Source organism: Eutrigla gurnardus, assembly GCF_963514095.1.
Source record: "Eutrigla gurnardus genome assembly, chromosome: 4".
Classification (NCBI taxonomy): domain Eukaryota; kingdom Metazoa; phylum Chordata; class Actinopteri; order Perciformes; family Triglidae; genus Eutrigla; species Eutrigla gurnardus.
The window spans coordinates 8,810,797-8,829,849 of NC_139918.1; the positions used below are offsets into that span (position 1 = coordinate 8,810,797).

Here is a 19,053-nt window from a genome sequence, read left to right on the forward strand (position 1 = left end):
TGTGTGGTCTGAGTCCCTGTGGCCTGCAGAGGAATCCACATGAGGACTCCTTCCCCTGTACGTCTGAAAGGAAAGGTTCCGACACGCATTACCAGAGTGTTAAACAGGCTGCTGCTGCAAAACCTCCAAAGCCATAATCTGTTTGAAATGTGGAGCAGATTTCCATTACACAGCCAGCATTCCTGGCATTCCTGGCCGGCAGGGCTGGATTACAGGGAGACCGGAATGGGGCGGACCGACCGCCATGATGGGGCGGAAGAAAGAGGGAAGAGTCCTGAGCCGGAGCACCTGCCAGAGTGACAGAGTTTAACCTTTGTTTATCAGACGGGTTTATGGGGAGGCTTTTTGTCAGCTCCAGCATGATTTCCCTGGACATGGTCATGGGAGCAGAACAGAACCACTATCACAGCAGCTCAGTAGCACAGGCACATTCCTGCTTGAAGATTCCTCTCAATGATTCCAACTTGTGTGTGTGTGTGTGTGTGTGTGTGTGTGTGTGTGTGTGTGTGTGTGTGTGTGTGTGTGTGTGTGTGTGTGTGTGTGTGTGTGTGTGTGTGTGTGTGTGTGTGTGTGTGTGTGTGTGTGTGTGTGTGTGTGTGTGTGTGTGTGTGTGTGTGTGTGTATGTGTGTGTGTATGTGTGTGTGTGTGTGTGTGTGTGTGTGTGTTATATGTGTAAGTTATGTATATGTGGCAGTGGGGTGTTGATGGACTCTCAAATACTTCAGTCTTCCTTCTCATCGTCAGATTTTCCACCTTTCTCTGCCAAGAAACACCTGAGACATTAACTATGGTGGCTGCTGAGCAAGTCCGGTCTCGTTGTGAGGGGCTCTTTCCCCCTGAGGAGGTTTAACAAAACCTTCCCTCTAGAGTCACCAGACAAGACAATATGATAACACCCAAATAAAACCTGCCTGTTCTTCAGATATATAATATGCATCTGAATCATCTTTCTTTGTTAATAATGAGGTTAATGTTAGTCGAGGTAACAAACTGCTGATTTGAGTCTCAGGGTTGTTCAAGTATAACCGGTGTGTTTCTGTGCCGTCAGATGTAAGTGTAACGGCCATGCCAGCGAGTGTGTGAAGAACAACAGAGGTCGGCTGGTGTGTAACTGCAAACACAACACGGACGGCGACGACTGCAACGTCTGCAAACCGTTCTACAACGACCGGCCGTGGAGGAGAGCGACCGCCGAAAGCTCCAACGACTGTCTGGGTGAGTCCCGCTCAACTGTCTCTGCTTTACTACAGATACTGCTGCTTTACTGCAAATACTACTGCTTTACTGCAGATACTACTGCTTTTCTGGAAATTCTGCTGCTTTACTGCAGATACTGTTGCTTTACTGCAGGTTCAGATGCTTTACTGCAGATGCTACTGCTTTACTGCAGAACCTACACCTTTACTGCACATACTACTGCTTTTCTGGAAATACTACTGCTTTACTGCAAATACTACTGCTTTACTGCAAATACTACTGCTTTACTGTAAATACTACTGCTTTACTGCAAATACTACTGCTTTACTGCAGATACTACTGCTTTACTGCAAATACTACTGCTGTACTGCAGATACTACTGCTTTACTGTAGATACTTCTGCTGTACTGCAAATACTACTGCTGTACTGCAAATACTACTGCTTTACTGCAAATACTACTGCTGTACTGCAAATACTACTGCTTTACTGCTTGAGGCCTCCTAAAGCAGTCCCTGCTTCATCATCTATTGGAGTACTAATGGGACCATGATGTACTAAGTGAACATCATGCTGTATTGAAGAAAACTCGGGACCATAAACACATGTTAATAATGTTTACTGAGATAATAAACCAAGTGAAAGAATAGACTTGCCACATGTCCAGGAAAGAGTCCCAAAACCCAGACCATGAGTCAGCATATTGACACTTCCATCAGTACACTATTCCCACCAGCATGAATCACCTCATCTGTTAATTGTAATAAGATCAACAGCTGTAAAGAGTAAAAGCTGAAGGGCTGACCCGTAGAACAGATCACATGACGAGGAACTGTGGAGGGGGGAAACGTTAGCATTAGTCATGACAGCCTCTGGGGGATTGTGGGAGCTGTAGTTCCTGTCTGCTACACGTTCATTTCACAGTGCAGATGCATGACTAACAGGGTTCAGGAAAGTCCCACAGTCGACTGAATCCTGATGGTATGGAGACCAACAGCTGAGTCTTCTCCCCGTTCAGCCTAGTATCGTTTTCATTCACTCATTGATCCTCAGCAGGACTTCTGTGTGTTTCCATCAACTGGAGTGATTCATCTGGTCCTGCTTTAGTACTGCTACTGTCTAAATACCTCTGTTTTACTGCCAAGTCTACTGCTGGCACTGCTTTGCTACTATTACCTGATTCACTGCAGTACTTCTACTGCAGTACTACTACTGTTCAACTCCTACCACTGTTGTACTTTACTCCTTACTGTTGTTCTTTACTCCTACTACTGTTTTACTATACATACTACTACTACTACTACTACTGTTGTACTTTATGTACTACTACTACTGTTGTACTTAACTCCTACTACTGTTGTACTCTCCTACTATTACTGTTGCACTTTACATACTACTACTACGGTTGTACTTTACTCCTACTACTGTTGTACTTTACAAACTCCTCCTACTGTTGTACTTTAAATACTCCAACTACTGTTGTACTTTACTCCGCCTACTGTTGTACTTAACTCCTACTACTGTTGTCTTTTATATTTCCGTACTACTACTGTTTACTTTATGGGCTACTATTACTGTTGTACTTTACTACTGTTACTGTTTTACTTTGCATAGTACTACTTTTGCTGTAAGAGTAACTGCTGGATGGATGTACTTAATTAATCCCAACTGGGAATGTATTTTGGTACAGCAGCCAGTCTTCCAAACAACAGTAAATGTCTATCTAATTGTATCTATAGAATACACAATATAACTACTACATTAGTATATACTATACATATACCAGACTACAACAACTACAGTATAACATCTAAACATACTGTATACTATATGCATGATGCAAAGGTCACCACGGAGCTGACGGAGGTCGTCAGGAGACTGCTTGCCAGGATTAATCCGTCTCTCCATCTTTCCCAGCATGCAACTGTAACGGGAAGAGCTCGGAGTGCTACTACGATGCGGAGTTGTACCGGGCCACCGGTCACGGAGGTCACTGCTCAAACTGTGCAGACAACACCGACGGGCCCAACTGTGAGCGTTGCCTTGACAACTACTACAGAGACCCGAGTGGCAGCCGCTGCCTGCCCTGCAGCTGCAACACCATCGGTGAGTTCAGGGACATCTGGAAACAAACACCTTCAACCAATTAGAGAACACATTCTATAGCTTTCTAAGGTATCTCAGACTTTAAGATACAGAAGTGCCAGAATAGGTGAAAATGTTGACCTTGATTTAAAGGAGTAGTTTGACATTTTGATTGATATAGTTAATCCCTTTTATTGCCTTATGACTGCTCAATATGAAGCTGCAGCCAGTTAGCTTAGCTTAGCTTAGCACAATGACTAGAAACGGGGGGGAAACGGCAAGCTAGCAAGATATTAAAATATAATGCCCTGTAACTCCACAACATGCTGTATAATATAGTAAACAAACAATATAATATAACATGTTAGATCTAGGTGTAATATAGCTACCTTTGCATAGAGCCAGGATAGTTTCCCCCACTGTTCCAGGCTTTATGCTAAGCTAAGCTAACCGGTTGCTGGCTGCAGTTTCATAGTGAACATACACGTACAACAGGAGGGTCAATCGATCCAAACATCTAAATCTCTGCCCAAAAATGAATATTTCCCAAGATGTCAGAGTACTTTAACTGCCATGATGGGTGTCGGAGTTTCCCACAAACATTTGAACACCATAAAGGAGCCGTAAATCTGCAGGCTGATCTTCACATACGTGAAACAAATGGGACGGTCCATAAATGTGTCTCAAACGTTAAGTGTGTCGTTAAAACCTCCCTTCAGAATGTATTTTATGTGCTTTTAGAAATATATTCTGTGATCATTGAGTGCTCGGAATTGAGACGAAAATATGCTGCTGTGGAACGCAGGAAACCACACAACACGCACACAAGATCTGTGAATGGTAGTTTTTATCAATGTTTGACATGATGCATCCCAACATTACATTAGTGTTCATGCATGTTTAACGTCCTGGGGACAGAAAAGGCAGGGATTCTGTGGCGACGCTCATATAAGTGTGAGAATATGTGAAACCACTGGTATGCACTCTGTGATTTTTGGTGGTTTCAACAGAACACAGCAGCAAACCACTGGTTAATGTGAACCAGCTGCTGTTTCGAGCCCCCATTACACCAGTTCTGCCCTGTAATGGTTTGCTAATGGGAGCTGATTGTTTGCAGGCTCGGAGTCTCCTCAGTGTGACAGCAGAGGAGTGTGTGCTTGTAAACCTGGAGTGACCGGAGAGAAGTGTGACCGCTGCCAGCCGGGATACCACAGTCTGACAGAGGCCGGCTGCAGGTAACGCACACGCAGCAGCTGCACCGAAATCCACTGAAAAATCATGCATGGCATAAAGACACATTTAGTGACAACACATATCTTTGGTGTCCCACAATACCGCGTTTGACCGCAGGATAATCTGTTTATTGGCGTCGCTCACGCTAGATGCAGCGGAGAAGAGGGAGGGCTCACCATGTAGACACCAAGAACACCTCACAAATCATGGTTCTTAACATCGCCCAGAGGTGCACGGTGATTTTCACCAAGTTGTATTCACCGTATCTAGCAAGACACACAGTTTGTAGGAACACAAAATAAACGGTTTTACTCTGATTTCATTGCAATCAAAGAATCCTGAAATAACTCCATAATGATGATGATCAGTAAAAAGTGTGACGTCATGCTTTGTTAGGTCTGTCTGCAAGACGACAAACAAACAAGTTTAAATGCTTGTTTTCTGACTGGAGGCCTGTTGATGGGTGCTAGGCTATGCTAACATTGTAGCTGCTCCATCAACACTCCAAATAAGGTCATCTAGACATAAACACGACAGAGACCTTGTGGTTTAACGGTCTCTGGGATAAACACATACACATATACTTATACACAGTTTCCTCTTAACTCAACACAGTTTGTTGTTTGAGTTGAAATATGTTTTGTCTATCGGCCTCATGGATGCGTTTGCGCTGCACACAATATTATGGTGTGAACACAGCATACGTGACACTCAGCTGTCGAGCGTTAAACAGCATTGAAACATTTCTGCAAACCCTCTAATTCTCCGTCTTCCACAAAATTGGACGAAAGATGGATTTTACTTTCATCTGGTATTTTTTTTAATTCTTTGTAGTCTGTTCATCAATTCTGTTCATCTTCTAACTGTGATTTGTTTACTTTAAAAGATGGAACTTTGGCTGTCTTGCTTTATAGATATGCTAATAGACATAGCACAGCTCCACCCAGAGAAAAGGAAATCCACCGTCAATAACTAATGTTTATCGGTTCCACATGTTGTTTGTTGAACAGGTACAGAATGAGAATATCAATGTGAAAAGGAGACAGTTTAGATTGATATGTATCTGTTCTGACTGTTCTGAACTACCTTTAGAGAAAACAAGAGAAACACATTGTTGCATGACAGTCATAATGAATATTGGGTGTTTAGCAGAGACTGAACTTTGAGCACCCTCTGGTGACAAAATCAAAACCCTGCTGTCTGTGTTCAGGCTCAAGTTGGTTTAACAACAGTGTAACAGCCAGGGTGGGTCAGCTATACATAATTAATAATACATTATGTAAAACATTAATAGAGCTCAAATAAACTAAGTCAATGGGCAGAAAGAGAATAAAACCAACAGCACATTAAAAATGTCTTTAAATGATGATGACGACGATGAACACACATCATGTATTCATATCTCTCTCTCTCTCTCTCTCTCTGTCTCAGGTCTTGTTCTTGCTCGCCCTCTGGCAGCACCCAGGAGTGCGACGTGAACACAGGACAATGTCGCTGCAAAGACCACGTAGAGGGCTTCAGCTGCGACAGGTGACACACACACACACACACACACACGTGTTTGTAGTACTTTTACTGTAACAAAGTATTTTTACAGTGTAGTAGTAATTTTACTGTGACAAAGTACTTTGACGGTGAGGTGGTTGTGCTTTTACTGCAGGACAATTTGTACATAATAACTTCATGTAAACGAATCGACCAATCATAAGCCAGCTCATGTTTGCGTGTGTGTGTGTGGTTCAGGTGTAAACTGGGCTACTTCAACCTGGACCCCAACAACCCTCAGGGCTGCACCCCCTGCTTCTGCTTCCAGCACTCGTCGGTGTGCGACAGCGCCGAAGGCTTCAGCGTCCACACCATCAGCTCATCCTTCCACAGAGGTAACGCTGGCACCCTGAGGTGTAACCACGGTGATGTCGCTGTTTTAAGCTGTAACGTGTGTGTGTGTGTGTGTGTCAGATGACGAACAGTGGAGCGGTCAGCAGCGAGACGGTTCCAGTGTCTCCGTCCAGTGGTCTCCCAGCGGACAGGAAATCTCCCTCATCTCCGATGACTACTTCCCAATGTACTTCGTAGCCCCAGGTACACACACACACACACACACACAAACACACACTCACACACACCAGAGACCGTCTGTGCTCCAAACAACAAGGTCTCTGCTGTATTTATGTCTAGATGGCCTTATTTGGAGTGTTGAGGGAGCAGCTACAATGTTAGCATAGCCTAGCACCCATCAACCAGACTCCATTCAGAAAACAAGCGTTTTAAAAGTCGTTAGCTCGTCGTCTTGCAGACAGACCGTACAAAGCATGACTTCACACTTTTTACTGATCACCATCATTATGGAGTTATTTCAGCATTCTTTTGATCTGTTTATTACAATTAAATCACAGCAGTATAGTTTAATCCTCCAGCTGTAGTAAACCAGCAGACGTGTGTCTAACTAGATCCAGTGAAATTCACGAGCTCTGAATGACAGGACGCCGTTTGACTGAACATGACAGAAACACCTCCTCAGACTCTGAGTTGGACTCTGGGCATCAACGTGGACCAGTTGACGCCCTGTAGGTGTGCTGGAGGAGAGAACCAGTCGGTGTTTGATATCCAGGTGTGTTTTTGTTTCTTGTGTGTCACAGAGACGTTCTTGGGGAACCAGATGCTGAGTTATGCACAGAACCTGAGTCTGAGTTTCCGTGTTGACCGCCGGGACGCACGGCTGTCGGCGGAGGATCTGGTCCTGGAGGGAGCAGGCCTAAGGGTGGCTGCCCCCCTCATTGCCCAGGGCAACGCCTACCCCAACGAGAACATGCAGACATATGTGTTCAGGTGAGGTGGGACGGGAACTAGTCCGATGATGTGTTTGTTCATGTATTTATGAATAAATGATATCTGTATAATCTGGTGATGTGGATTCTACTTGACTGGTCTGGGTTCCTCTGTTCAGGCTCCACGACAGCACAGATTACCCCTGGAGGCCCGCCATCAGCCAGCCGGACTTCCAGAAACTCCTCCACAACCTGACCGCCATCAAGATCCGCGGCACCTACAGCGAAAGGAGTACGCCACAACACAACACAACGGATAACTACAACCAGACAAACACAGCAAGGCACAAAACAACACATCAACACAATGCTAAAGCACAACAACACAAACATACAGCAGCACCACGCAGACAACAGCACACACACACAATAACACATAACAACACATCAACACAATGCTAAAGCACAACAACACAAACATACAGCAGCACCACGCAGACAACAGCACACACATAACAACACACAACAACAGTTATCACACACAGCAATGACACAATCTCAATAATGACTGTCTCTCCAGGTGCTGGTTACCTTGATGACGTCTCCTTGGTAACGGCAAGGCGGGGTGCAGGTGCACCGGTACACTGGGTGGAGCGCTGCACCTGTCCTCAGGGTTACCAGGGGCAACACTGTGAGCAGTGCACTCTGGGATACCGGCGCGCCCGTCCAGAGCTCGGAGCCTTCAGTCCCTGTGAGCCCTGCAACTGTAACGGACACAGCGACGCCTGCAACCCCGACACTGGTACTGTTTGTTCTACTGGTTCTACTGGGAACTGACTGGTAGACCTGGTTCTAATGGTTTATACTAGTTATACTGGTTACTGACTGGTAGCACTGGTTCTAATGGTTTATACTAGTTATACTGGTTACTGACTGGTAGCACTGGTTCTAATGGTTTATACTAGTTATAGTGGTTACTGACTGGTAGCAATTGTTATACTGGTTTATACCAGTTATACTGGTTACTGACTGGTAGCACTGGTTCTACTGGTTTATACCAGTTATAGTGGTTACTGTCTGGTAGCAATTGTTATACTGGTTTATACTAGTTATACTGGTTACTGACTGGTAGCACTAGTTCTACTGTTTACGCTCTGGTTACACTGGTTGTACTGGCTTATACTAGTTATGCTGGTTACTGACTGGTAGCAGTAGTTCTACTGTTTACGCTCTGGTTACACTGGTTGTACTGGCTTATACCGGTTATACTGGTTACTGACTGGTAGCAGTAGTTCTACTGTTTACGCTCTGGTTACACTGGTTGTACTGGCTTATACCGGTTATACTGGTTACTGACTGGTAGCAGTAGTTCTACTGTTTACGCTCTGGTTACACTGGTTGTACTGGCTTATACCGGTTATACTGGTTACTGACTGGTAGCAGTAGTTCTACTGTTTACGCTCTGGTTACACTGGTTGTACTGGTTTATACCGGTTATACTGGTTACTGACTGGTAGCAGTAGTTCTACTGTTTACGCTCTGGTTACACTGGTTGTACTGGCTTATACCGGTTATACTGGTTACTGACTGGTAGCAGTAGTTCTACTGTTTACGCTCTGGTTACACTGGTTGTACTGGTTTATACCGGTTATACTGGTTACTGACTGGTAGCACTAGTTTTACTGTTTACGCTCTGGTTACACTGGTTGTACTGGTTTATACTAGTTATGCTGGTTACTGGCTAGTAGCACTGGTTCTACTGGTTTATACTAGTTATGCTGGTTACTGACTGGTAGCACTAGTTCTACTGTTTACGCTCTGGTTACACTGGTTGTACTGGCTTATACCGGTTATACTGGTTACTGACTGGTAGCAGTAGTTCTACTGTTTACGCTCTGGTTACACTGGTTGTACTGGTTTATACCGGTTATACTGGTTACTGACTGGTAGCACTAGTTTTACTGTTTACGCTCTGGTTACACTGGTTGTACTGGTTTATACTAGTTATGCTGGTTACTGGCTAGTAGCACTGGTTCTACTGGTTTATACTAGTTATGCTGGTTACTGACTGGTAGCACTAGTTCTACTGTTTACGCACTGGTTACACTGGTTGTACTGGCTTATACCGGTTATACTGGTTACTGACTGGTAGCACTAGTTTTACTGTTTACGCTCTGGTTACACTGGTTGTACTGGTTTATATCGGTTATACTGGTTACTGACTGGTAGCACTAGTTCTTCTGTTTATGCTCTGGTTACACTGGTTGTACTGGTTTATACCGGTTATACTGGTTACTGACTGGTAGCACTAGTTCTACTGTTTACGCTCTGGTTACACTGGTTGTACTGGTTTATACCGGTTATACTGGTTACTGACTGGTAGCACTAGTTCTACTGTTTACGCTCTGGTTACACTGGTTGTACTGGTTTATACCGGTTATACTGGTTACTGACTGGTAGCACTAGTTTTACTGTTTACGCTCTGGTTACACTGGTTGTACTGGTTTATACTAGTTATGCTGGTTACTGGCTAGTAGCACTGGTTCTACTGGTTTATACTAGTTATGCTGGTTACTGACTGGTAGCACTAGTTCTACTGTTTACGCACTGGTTACACTGGTTGTACTGGCTTATACCGGTTATACTGGTTACTGACTGGTAGCACTAGTTTTACTGTTTACGCTCTGGTTACACTGGTTGTACTGGTTTATATCGGTTATACTGGTTACTGACTGGTAGCACTAGTTCTTCTGTTTATGCTCTGGTTACACTGGTTGTACTGGTTTATACCGGTTATACTGGTTACTGACTGGTAGCACTAGTTCTACTGTTTACGCTCTGGTTACACTGGTTGTACTGGTTTATACCGGTTATACTGGTTACTGACTGGTAGCACTAGTTCTACTGTTTACGCTCTGGTTACACTGGTTGTACTGGTTTATACCGGTTATACTGGTTACTGACTGGTAGCACTAGTTCTACTGTTTACGCTCTGGTTACACTGGTTGTACTGGTTTATACCGGTTATACTGGTTACTGACTGGTAGCACTAGTTCTACTGTTTACGCTCTGGTTACACTGGTTCGGTTTCAGCCCTCAGCAGATTTTCAGGCTGAAAACAAAGCTCAGAGTTCCACCTGTCTGATGGTGTTCATATGTCCGTCTGTCCGTCCAGGAGCGTGTGACTGTCGTGACAACACGGGCGGTCTAAGCTGTGAGCGCTGCAAAGACGGTTTCTATGGCGACGCCACCCGCGGGTCCTCAGACGACTGTGAGCCTTGTCCCTGCCCGGCCGGAGCAACCTGCGCCGTCGTCCCCAAGACGAGAGAGGTGGTCTGCACCAACTGTCCTGCAGGAACCACAGGTACACACACACACACACACGCACACATATATACACATATATACACACTCACACACACTCACATATACACACACACACACACTATTGTAATATGCAGTGGTGTAACTGGCCTGTTAAAAACATACAGTCAACCAGGTGAATGGAGAGAAAGATGTCAGACAGTTTCTCTCTCACGGGGAGATGGTATTCTTCCAGGTGTGTTACTTGTTCTTCTAACGATGGTCCCTACATGCAGGGAAGCGCTGTGAGCTTTGTGATGATGGTTTCTTCGGCGACCCCCTGGGTCAGAGTGGGCCGGTCCGAGCCTGCCGCGCCTGCAAGTGCAGCGACAACATCGACCCCAACGCCGTTGGCAACTGCAACCGCGAGACCGGAGAGTGCCTCAAGTGCATCTACAACACCGACGGCTTCTTCTGCGACCGCTGCAAGGAGGGTTTCTACGGCAACGCCTTGGCCACCAATGTCGGCGAAAAGTGCAAACGTAAGAGGAATATCCCGAGGTCCACCAGTCTTTAGAGGCTGACCCTGAGTCTGGTGATGACGGGACGCAGTATTTATAAGTGTATTTATAAGTGTTGTATTGATCCTGTCAATGATGTAAAACGTCAATGATGTAAAACATCAATCAGGTATTTAGTTGACAAGTTATCCTGAAAAACATCTGTTTCTCTGTTCTGGATTCATGAGTTGGATTCAGCCCGTGACTGTGGTCGGTGTCTCTGTCCTCAGCCTGCTCCTGCTCTCCGTCCGGTACCGTGGGTCGGCAGACCGGCTGTTCTCAGGTCACCGGTCAGTGTCAGTGTCTCCCCAACGTGGCCGAGCGCGACTGCAGCGCCTGTCAGCCCGGCTTCTTCAACCTGCAGAGCGGCAACGGCTGCGAACGGTCAGCTCACCGCATCACACCGCCGCACGGCGACACCAGGCCTCGTGCTGCTGACATCGTTTTCACTGACTCTTCCTCCTCATCTCCACAGATGCAACTGTAATCCCATTGGCTCGACCAACGGCCAGTGTGACATCACTACAGGGCAGTGCGAGTGTCAGCCCGGCGTCACCGGCCTGCACTGCGAGCGCTGCGAGGTCAACTTCTTCGGCTTCAGCTCGTCAGGATGTAAACGTGAGCACAGCGGCGTCACCGATTCTGAAGCAGCAACAACAGTGTGTCGCCGTGTGTGTCTTTAACGTGTGTGTGTGACCCGCAGCCTGCGACTGCGACCCGGAGGGCTCCCAGTCGGGTCAGTGTAAGGAGGACGGCCGCTGCGAGTGTCGGCCGGGCTTCGTCGGGGCACGATGTGACATGTGTGAGGAGAACTACTTCTACAACCGCTCAGCACCAGGATGCCAGCAATGTCCCTCCTGCTACAGTCTGGTCAGAGACAAGGTGAGGATATATATATATATATATATATATATATTGTGTGTGTAATGGGGAGACAGTCAGTCATGTACGGGGTATTAAGGCCTTTTTTGTAGGTTGAAAACATAGTATTCTATTCAAGTGTTATCCTAGTGGTAAGATAAATTCTGAGGGTTTTTCCTCTTACCTCGGTATGCCGTCGTGCTTCACATCTGTACAGGACGTTAACGTGGTGTTTGTGTCTCCAGGTGAACCAGCAGAGGCAGAAGCTTCACGACCTGCAGACCCTGATCGATAACCTGGGCTCGGGCCAGGAGACCGTCAGTGATAAGGCCTTCGAGGACCGGCTGAAGGAGGCAGAGAGAGCCATCATGGAGTTGCTGGAGGATGCTCAGACCAGCAAAGGTAACACAGTGTGAACACAAGTGTCCCATGGCTCATGGTGTGTGATTTTAAAATGCTGGAGGTTCTGTCATGTCTCCATAGAGATGAAATTAGAGTCAGTTTTCAGAATTGGGTTGTGTTGAACATATGAACACAAGTATCCGGCTGCCTTCAGATGTCTGCATACGTAACAACAATGACTATATAAAGATACATACTGAGTTAGAGTTTGGTTGCATCTATTTGCTGTTCTGTGGAATATCCAGGGAAATCAGACTGGGCGGAGGCGGAGCCCTAGCTGTGGATGAAGCATGTAGGGCGAGAGGATGGAGGTTCATGAACCTTTGTGTGTGTGTGTGAGCAAACATCTCTGCCAGTAGGCTACGTTCCTGGGGTTTGTCCTGCCCCTCCCTCACTGTGATTGGACGACGGGGTCAAAGGTGACGGTCAAGAGTGTTGCCTTTTACCAAAAGCTAAATGTTCTGTCCAAAATAGACCCAGAACGTAAACTCCTGCTGTTAGTAGCATCGTACGCTGGTCTGACCCAACAACCGTACCAGTGACGTGGGCGACCGGGCGCTCTCGGGCATCGTGTTGGTCACCCCTGGTTTGTAGAATTGAATAGATCCACAGTAAAACTGTCAGAAGAGCAGGACTCAGATTCCACATACATCTGCTACTTCAGCACCACGGACAGCACCGTGGGTTGATCGACACACAGGCTGCTGATTTAACATCGTGGTCGGAGCCATCGATTCTAACTCACTGACCTTTAAACCAAATGTATTTCCCGGCAGACGTAGACCGGGGTCTTCTGGATCGACTCAACAACATCAACAGCACTCTGACCACCCAGTGGAACCGGCTGCAGAACATCCGCAACACGGTGGACGACACCGGCACGCAGGCCGACCGCGCCCGCCACCGAGTCCGAGACGCCGAGAACCTGATCGACCGAGCCCGGCAGGAGCTGGACAAGGCCAGGGACGCCATCAGCAAAGTGGTGGGTGACGCCGTTGTCTCGGTAACCCTTACGTGATCAGCTGAACAGAGCCCCCCCGAGATGTTATTGACCAACATGGATGTGTGTTTGCAGGACATCAAACCCCCGAGCGGCACCGGAGACCCAAACAACATGACGCTGCTGGCTGAGGAGGCTCGGACACTGGCTGATAAGTAAGACAGCTGTGTGTGTGTGCGTGTGTGTGTGTGTGTCTCACATGAACAGCAGGAGATGACAACTTGAGAGGTGATTGTGTGTGATTGTATTTCAGTACTTCACCATTGGACAGCAGATCTTAGTAAAGAGGACTTTCCACAGTCAGACATACAGACGTCTGCTGCTATAAAGCTCCACCGTCCAGACAGAGTCTCACAGTAGTGGCACTCAGGTGTCGTATCTACAAAGACATCACTAATGTATCCGTGCTTTTTCACAGGCACAAGATGGACGCTGACCAGATCGAGAAGATTGCCAGGGACGCCAACGACACGTCAACCAAAGCGTACAACCTGCTGCTGAAGACGCTCGACGGAGAGAGCAAGACGAGTCAGGAGATCGACGAGCTCAACAAGAAGTACGTCACACTTCACTGTGTGTGTGTCTCTGTGTGTGTGTGTGTGTGTGTCCGGTCTGGACCTGGACACAAGGTCACTAGAGGCCAGGGTCTACCACACCAGGACCCCAGGTGCAGGCCGGAGTCGAGTATTATGGGCTGGAAGTCCTGAGGTCAACATGGAAGACACCTCCAAAGCTCAGGTCTTTTGGGACTTCCAGATCCAGACTGGTGAACTGGTGGTGACCAACCAACCAGACATCGTGGTGGACAGACAGCAGGAGACAGCAGTGGTGATGGACGTGTACATGTGTAACATCTGCCCTGTTGTGTTCAGGTACAACGAAGCCAAGGAGCTGGCCAAGAATCTGGAGAAACAGGCCAACAAGGTTCAGGCTGAGGCCGAGGACGCCGGGAACAAAGCTCTGAAGATCTTCGCCAACCTGACCAGCATCCCGACGTTGGACACCAAAGCTCTGGAGGTGCCTTCAACATCATCTGCACACAGGAACGATGTGTAGCGGTTCCTGGATAACTGACGGTCTTTGTGCCTTTTAGGATGAAGCCAGTAAGATCAAGAAGGAGGCGTCGGACCTCGACAAGCTCATCGACAAGACGGAGAAGGAGTACAACGAGCTGAGGGACGACCTGAAGGCAAAAGAACAGGAAGTGCGGAAACTGCTGGAGAAAGGGAGAAGTGAGCAGCAGGTACGTCATCTGTGAACGAGAGAAGTACTCTACCATCCAAGTAGGCTTTCATGTACAATACAAATACTATAAAATACATGTATCATATATACAGGATGCCCCTCCATCTAAATGTACAGTTAACTTAACGTCTGTGACGTCTGACTTCCTGTTTCCTCTGACAGACTGCAGATCAGCTGTTGGCTCGAGCCGACGCTGCCAAAGCTCTGGCTGAGGAGGCGGCGAAGAAGGGCCAGTCCACCTTTAGAGAGGCTGAGAGCATCCTGGACGACCTCAGAGGTACCTGCCTGTCTGTCTGTCTGTCTGTCTGTCTGTCTGTCTGTCTGTCTGTCTGTCTGTCTGTCTGTCTGTCTGTCTGCCTGTTTGCCTGCCTGTATGTGTGTCTGTCTGCCTGCCTGGCTCTCTACCTGTCTGCCTGTCTGTCTGCCTGTCTGTCTTTCTGCCTGCCTGCCTGCCTGTCTGTCTGTCTGTCTGTCTGTCCGTCTGTCTGTCTGTCTGTCTGTCTGTCTGTCTGTCTGTCTGCCTGCCTGCCTGTCTGTCTGCCTGCCTCTCTACCTGTCTGCCTGTCTGTCTGCCTCTCTGTCTGTCTGTCTGTCTGTCTTTCTACCTGTCTGCCTGCCTGCCTGTCTCTCTCTCTCTGTCTGTCTGTCTGTCTGTCTTTCTACCTGTCTGTCTGTCTGCCTCTCTACCTGTCTGTCTGTCTGTCTTTCTGCCTGCCTGCCTGTCTGTCTGTCTGCCTGTCTGTCTTTCTACCTGCCTGTCTGCCTGCCTGCCTGCCTGTCTGTCTGTCTGCCTGTCTGCCTGCCTGTCTGTCTGTCTCTTAAAATGCAATTAATGTAGCCATGAAATAACGACATGTTCTAATGACATTAGTTCTAAAACTGATTTATGTATTGATTTTATTTCCTGTAAAGATTCAAGCATTTTAATGGTGTGATTTTAATTTAAGGAGTTCACCCCAAATTTGTAGTAAATGAATACATTGGAACATAAGAAATGGATGGAGTTTTTAAAGGGTAAAAAGCCCTTTTTTGTTTTTTTGTTCTGGGTTTTTTTTTTACCAAAAAAGTAGCATTAGGGATACTTGTCCATTTGTATCTTAGAGTAACTCTAATTTTATGATTGAGGTGCAGAGTTGGATTAGTTTGATGTGTTAGGCCTATTGGATTATCTCTCCAATTTAAGGGCCTTTACATGACTCATAAAGGGCCTTATTATTATTCCATTAGGATTGTTAATCTTTTGAATTCATTTTCACCTTTATTGGAAAAAGAAGTCCTTTAATGGTACAGTACAGATAAAGGAGTACCTGTAATGTTATGTTGGATGATAACAATATTAATAATAATAATGAATGCATGCAGAAAACCACGAAGACCTTTGTGGTCGTGAATTAAGGATTCGTTTATGGGGTTTTGGGTTTCCTGGTGACTCTGTTGCTCGTGTAACTTCTTACTGTCAAACTTCTCTCTGTTCTCATCTGGATTTTTATTTGTAACTTCATGCAGACTTTGACAAGAGAGTCAACGACAACAAGACCGCCGCCGAGGATGCTTTGAAGAAGATCCCCGCCATCAACGCCACCATCATGGCCGCCAACCAGAAGACCAAGCAGGCGGAGGTGGCGCTCGGCAACGCGGCCACAGATGCCCGAGAGGCCAAGAACAAGGCGGAGGAGGCCGAGAGGATCGCCGGCAACGTGCAGAAGGTATGACGGGAACAGCCGGACCACCTGCCCTCCGCTGGTTTACAATACAAGACCTAAATGCATGACTGTCCCCCCTCAGGGCTCAGCCAAGACCAAGGAGGACGCAGAGAAGGCCTTCCAGGACACCAACAAGCTGGACGACGAGGTCACCAACATGATGGACCAGCTGGATGCTGCGGAGCGGGAGCTGGCCAGGAAGAAGGCCGAGGCCGAGCAGGACATGATGATGGCAGGAATGGTACGACCCGTCCCCAAAGACCCAAAGTTATCGGTGAAATGTCTTTCTGTCCATCAACACTGTCTACTTTCCCTCAGGCGTCAGACAACGCTAAGGAGGCAGAGGACAACGCCCGCAAGGCCAAGGGCGCCGTGAAGACGGTCCTGAGCACCATCACAGCCCTGCTGGAGCAGCTGGGTAAGATCCTCCACTCGATGAGGGCCGGTGTGAACTTTGCAGGAAAAAGCCAAACTATGTCTTATTTAATACCTAAAAAAGTAGAGGTTATTGACAACAATATGCATCGTTTTGGAAAGTGCTGATTATAGAAGCATCTGGTTGGAGTCCCAACAAAGAGGGCTTGATTTCTCCCTTCCGTCTTCTCTGCAGGAAACATCGACAAGGTGGACCTGAGCAAACTGAACCAGATCGAGGAGTCCCTGAAGAGGGCCAAGGGCAAGATGGGCGACAGCGATCTGGACAGGAAGCTGGTGGAGCTGAACGACGTGGCGCGGGCCCAGGAGGACATGATCAACGACTACGACCGGCAGATCCGCGAGATCCGCGCCGACATCATGAACCTCAACGACATCAAGACCACGTTACCCGAAGGCTGCTTCAACACGCCGTCTCTGGAGAGGCCTTAGCCCCGCCCTCCGACACGCCCTCTTTCACTTCTAACACTCTGGCAAACATGCCGACCTTTACCAAAACAGTTCTTTAACTTCTTTTGTTTTCGTCCTCAGATTTTTGTCTTTGAAGCCAATATTTCAAGCCACAGTCATGGTTTTAAGAGAAGCAGCTGTTTTAGCGTTTTTGTTTCGGAGGCGCAGCAACGTGGTTCCGCTAGAATGAACTAAGCGGCGCAGAGAAGCCGTGAGAGGAGGAGGAGCCTCGGAGAAACAACCACAACCACAAACCCGACATGACTGCACCGCAAACTGGAAGTTCCTCTCCCTCGGAGGAGCGTCCACACGTGTTACCCATCAGCCACTGCTACTTTCACAGTTTTCAGCCAGCTGAATGTACGGCTACCTACTGTTGGAGCGGCGCCATCCTGGGCGCTCTGTTCTTTCTTTACGTTCAAATCAGCCATGTTTTCAGAATCCACACAGTGAAGGAATCCTCTCTTCTTTTCTCCCAAAGCCTCGCTTCCTGCAAACGGCAGAGGAGAACCATCTTACCGCTCTTCTACACAGTATTTCACCTCCAGTGGGTGGTGTTGTTGTCTTAAGCCACGCCCACTCTGCTGTGAATGTGAGCCTCTGAAGTCCAGAAGCAATATTGTTTTCTATCTTGTGAGCACAAGATAAATGAGTATCTTGTTCCCACAAGACGTGCATCTTGGGTTCGGGCTAGAAGTTATTATCCTATATGTGCAAGTTAGGGAACAAAATCCAAACTAAGAGTATCTTCGTCCCACATGGTCTCCATTTGGTTCCAGTTCGACGTCAGCTGGTACACACAGTTGGAACTTGTGGGAACAAGGTCCTCACTTGCACGTGGAGGATGTCGACTTGAATGCTTAAGATTCGGATGTTGTGGGAACAAGATGACAAGTTCCTTATCTTGTCATCGTGTTCCCACAACATATGGATCTTGGGTTCAGGGTAGAAGTTATTGTCTTTCTAAGCACAAGATATGAAATTGTGTGTACAAGATCTTTAAGGAACAGTATAGTAACTTGTACACACGAGCTCAATTAGCATCTTCTTTCCACAAAATATGAATCTTTAGGGGGAAAATACTAACTGGTATTTAGTTCCCAAAAACAAAGAAATGAAGCTATTATCTTGTATCAAGTGGCCCCGTGTCTTTTGCACACGAGATAGAAATAATATCTTTGAGGACATTTCATGTACGGATGTTATAACACTACAAACCTTTTATTTACATTTTTTCCCAGAAGTTGCTGCTTTTTTACCGATTACACACATTAACATTTTCTTCCAGGCTAAATCAACACTATGCAACTTTGTACATTTGCGTAGCGAGAATTTTATCTGATACACTGGTGCTAATAATTATTTCAAATGTTATATTTTTGTGTGAATGTTTTTTTTTTATTATTGTTATTATGACATAGACTGAGGAATTTGTTATGTGTGTAAATATATGCTTAAATGATTCAGGACTGGCTGGTTTTAAGAAATATGACTCCAACATGCAAACAGCCACATTAAGTTCTATCACAATCAATCAACTGAAACCTCCAGGTTAGATATATATGTATATATTTATATACATAAATATATATATATATATAAATATATATTTATATATATGTATGTATATATATATATGTATGTATGTATGTGTGTGTATAAATTTATATACACACATATGTGTGTATATACATATATGTATGTGTGTATATATATGTATATACATATATATATATATATATATATATATATACATATATATACACATATATACATATATATATATACATATATGTATATACATATGTATAT

The 19,053-nt window shown here is 46.2% G+C and overlaps 1 protein-coding gene across 1 annotated transcript in view; it reads left to right on the forward strand.

The window, feature by feature from the left end:
• lamc1 (laminin, gamma 1) overlaps nt 1-18,846 on the forward strand; it is a 54,163-nt gene extending 35,317 nt beyond the window's left edge. The window contains exons 4-28 of the mRNA XM_084008284.1: nt 1,050-1,216; nt 3,114-3,302; nt 4,399-4,516; nt 5,946-6,044; nt 6,258-6,394; nt 6,474-6,596; nt 7,154-7,343; nt 7,462-7,574; nt 7,863-8,084; nt 10,458-10,646; nt 10,882-11,127; nt 11,376-11,529; nt 11,621-11,763; nt 11,849-12,027; nt 12,252-12,408; nt 13,185-13,390; nt 13,484-13,563; nt 13,827-13,964; nt 14,281-14,425; nt 14,502-14,651; nt 14,816-14,930; nt 16,160-16,359; nt 16,439-16,597; nt 16,675-16,774; nt 16,967-18,846. Of these exons, the coding sequence (XP_083864410.1) occupies nt 1,050-1,216; nt 3,114-3,302; nt 4,399-4,516; nt 5,946-6,044; nt 6,258-6,394; nt 6,474-6,596; nt 7,154-7,343; nt 7,462-7,574; nt 7,863-8,084; nt 10,458-10,646; nt 10,882-11,127; nt 11,376-11,529; nt 11,621-11,763; nt 11,849-12,027; nt 12,252-12,408; nt 13,185-13,390; nt 13,484-13,563; nt 13,827-13,964; nt 14,281-14,425; nt 14,502-14,651; nt 14,816-14,930; nt 16,160-16,359; nt 16,439-16,597; nt 16,675-16,774; nt 16,967-17,223 (3,976 nt within the window). The 3' untranslated portion in view covers nt 17,224-18,846. The remainder of the gene's footprint in view (nt 1-1,049; nt 1,217-3,113; nt 3,303-4,398; nt 4,517-5,945; nt 6,045-6,257; nt 6,395-6,473; nt 6,597-7,153; nt 7,344-7,461; nt 7,575-7,862; nt 8,085-10,457; nt 10,647-10,881; nt 11,128-11,375; nt 11,530-11,620; nt 11,764-11,848; nt 12,028-12,251; nt 12,409-13,184; nt 13,391-13,483; nt 13,564-13,826; nt 13,965-14,280; nt 14,426-14,501; nt 14,652-14,815; nt 14,931-16,159; nt 16,360-16,438; nt 16,598-16,674; nt 16,775-16,966) is intronic.
• Nucleotides 18,847-19,053: the final 207 nt, after the last annotated feature.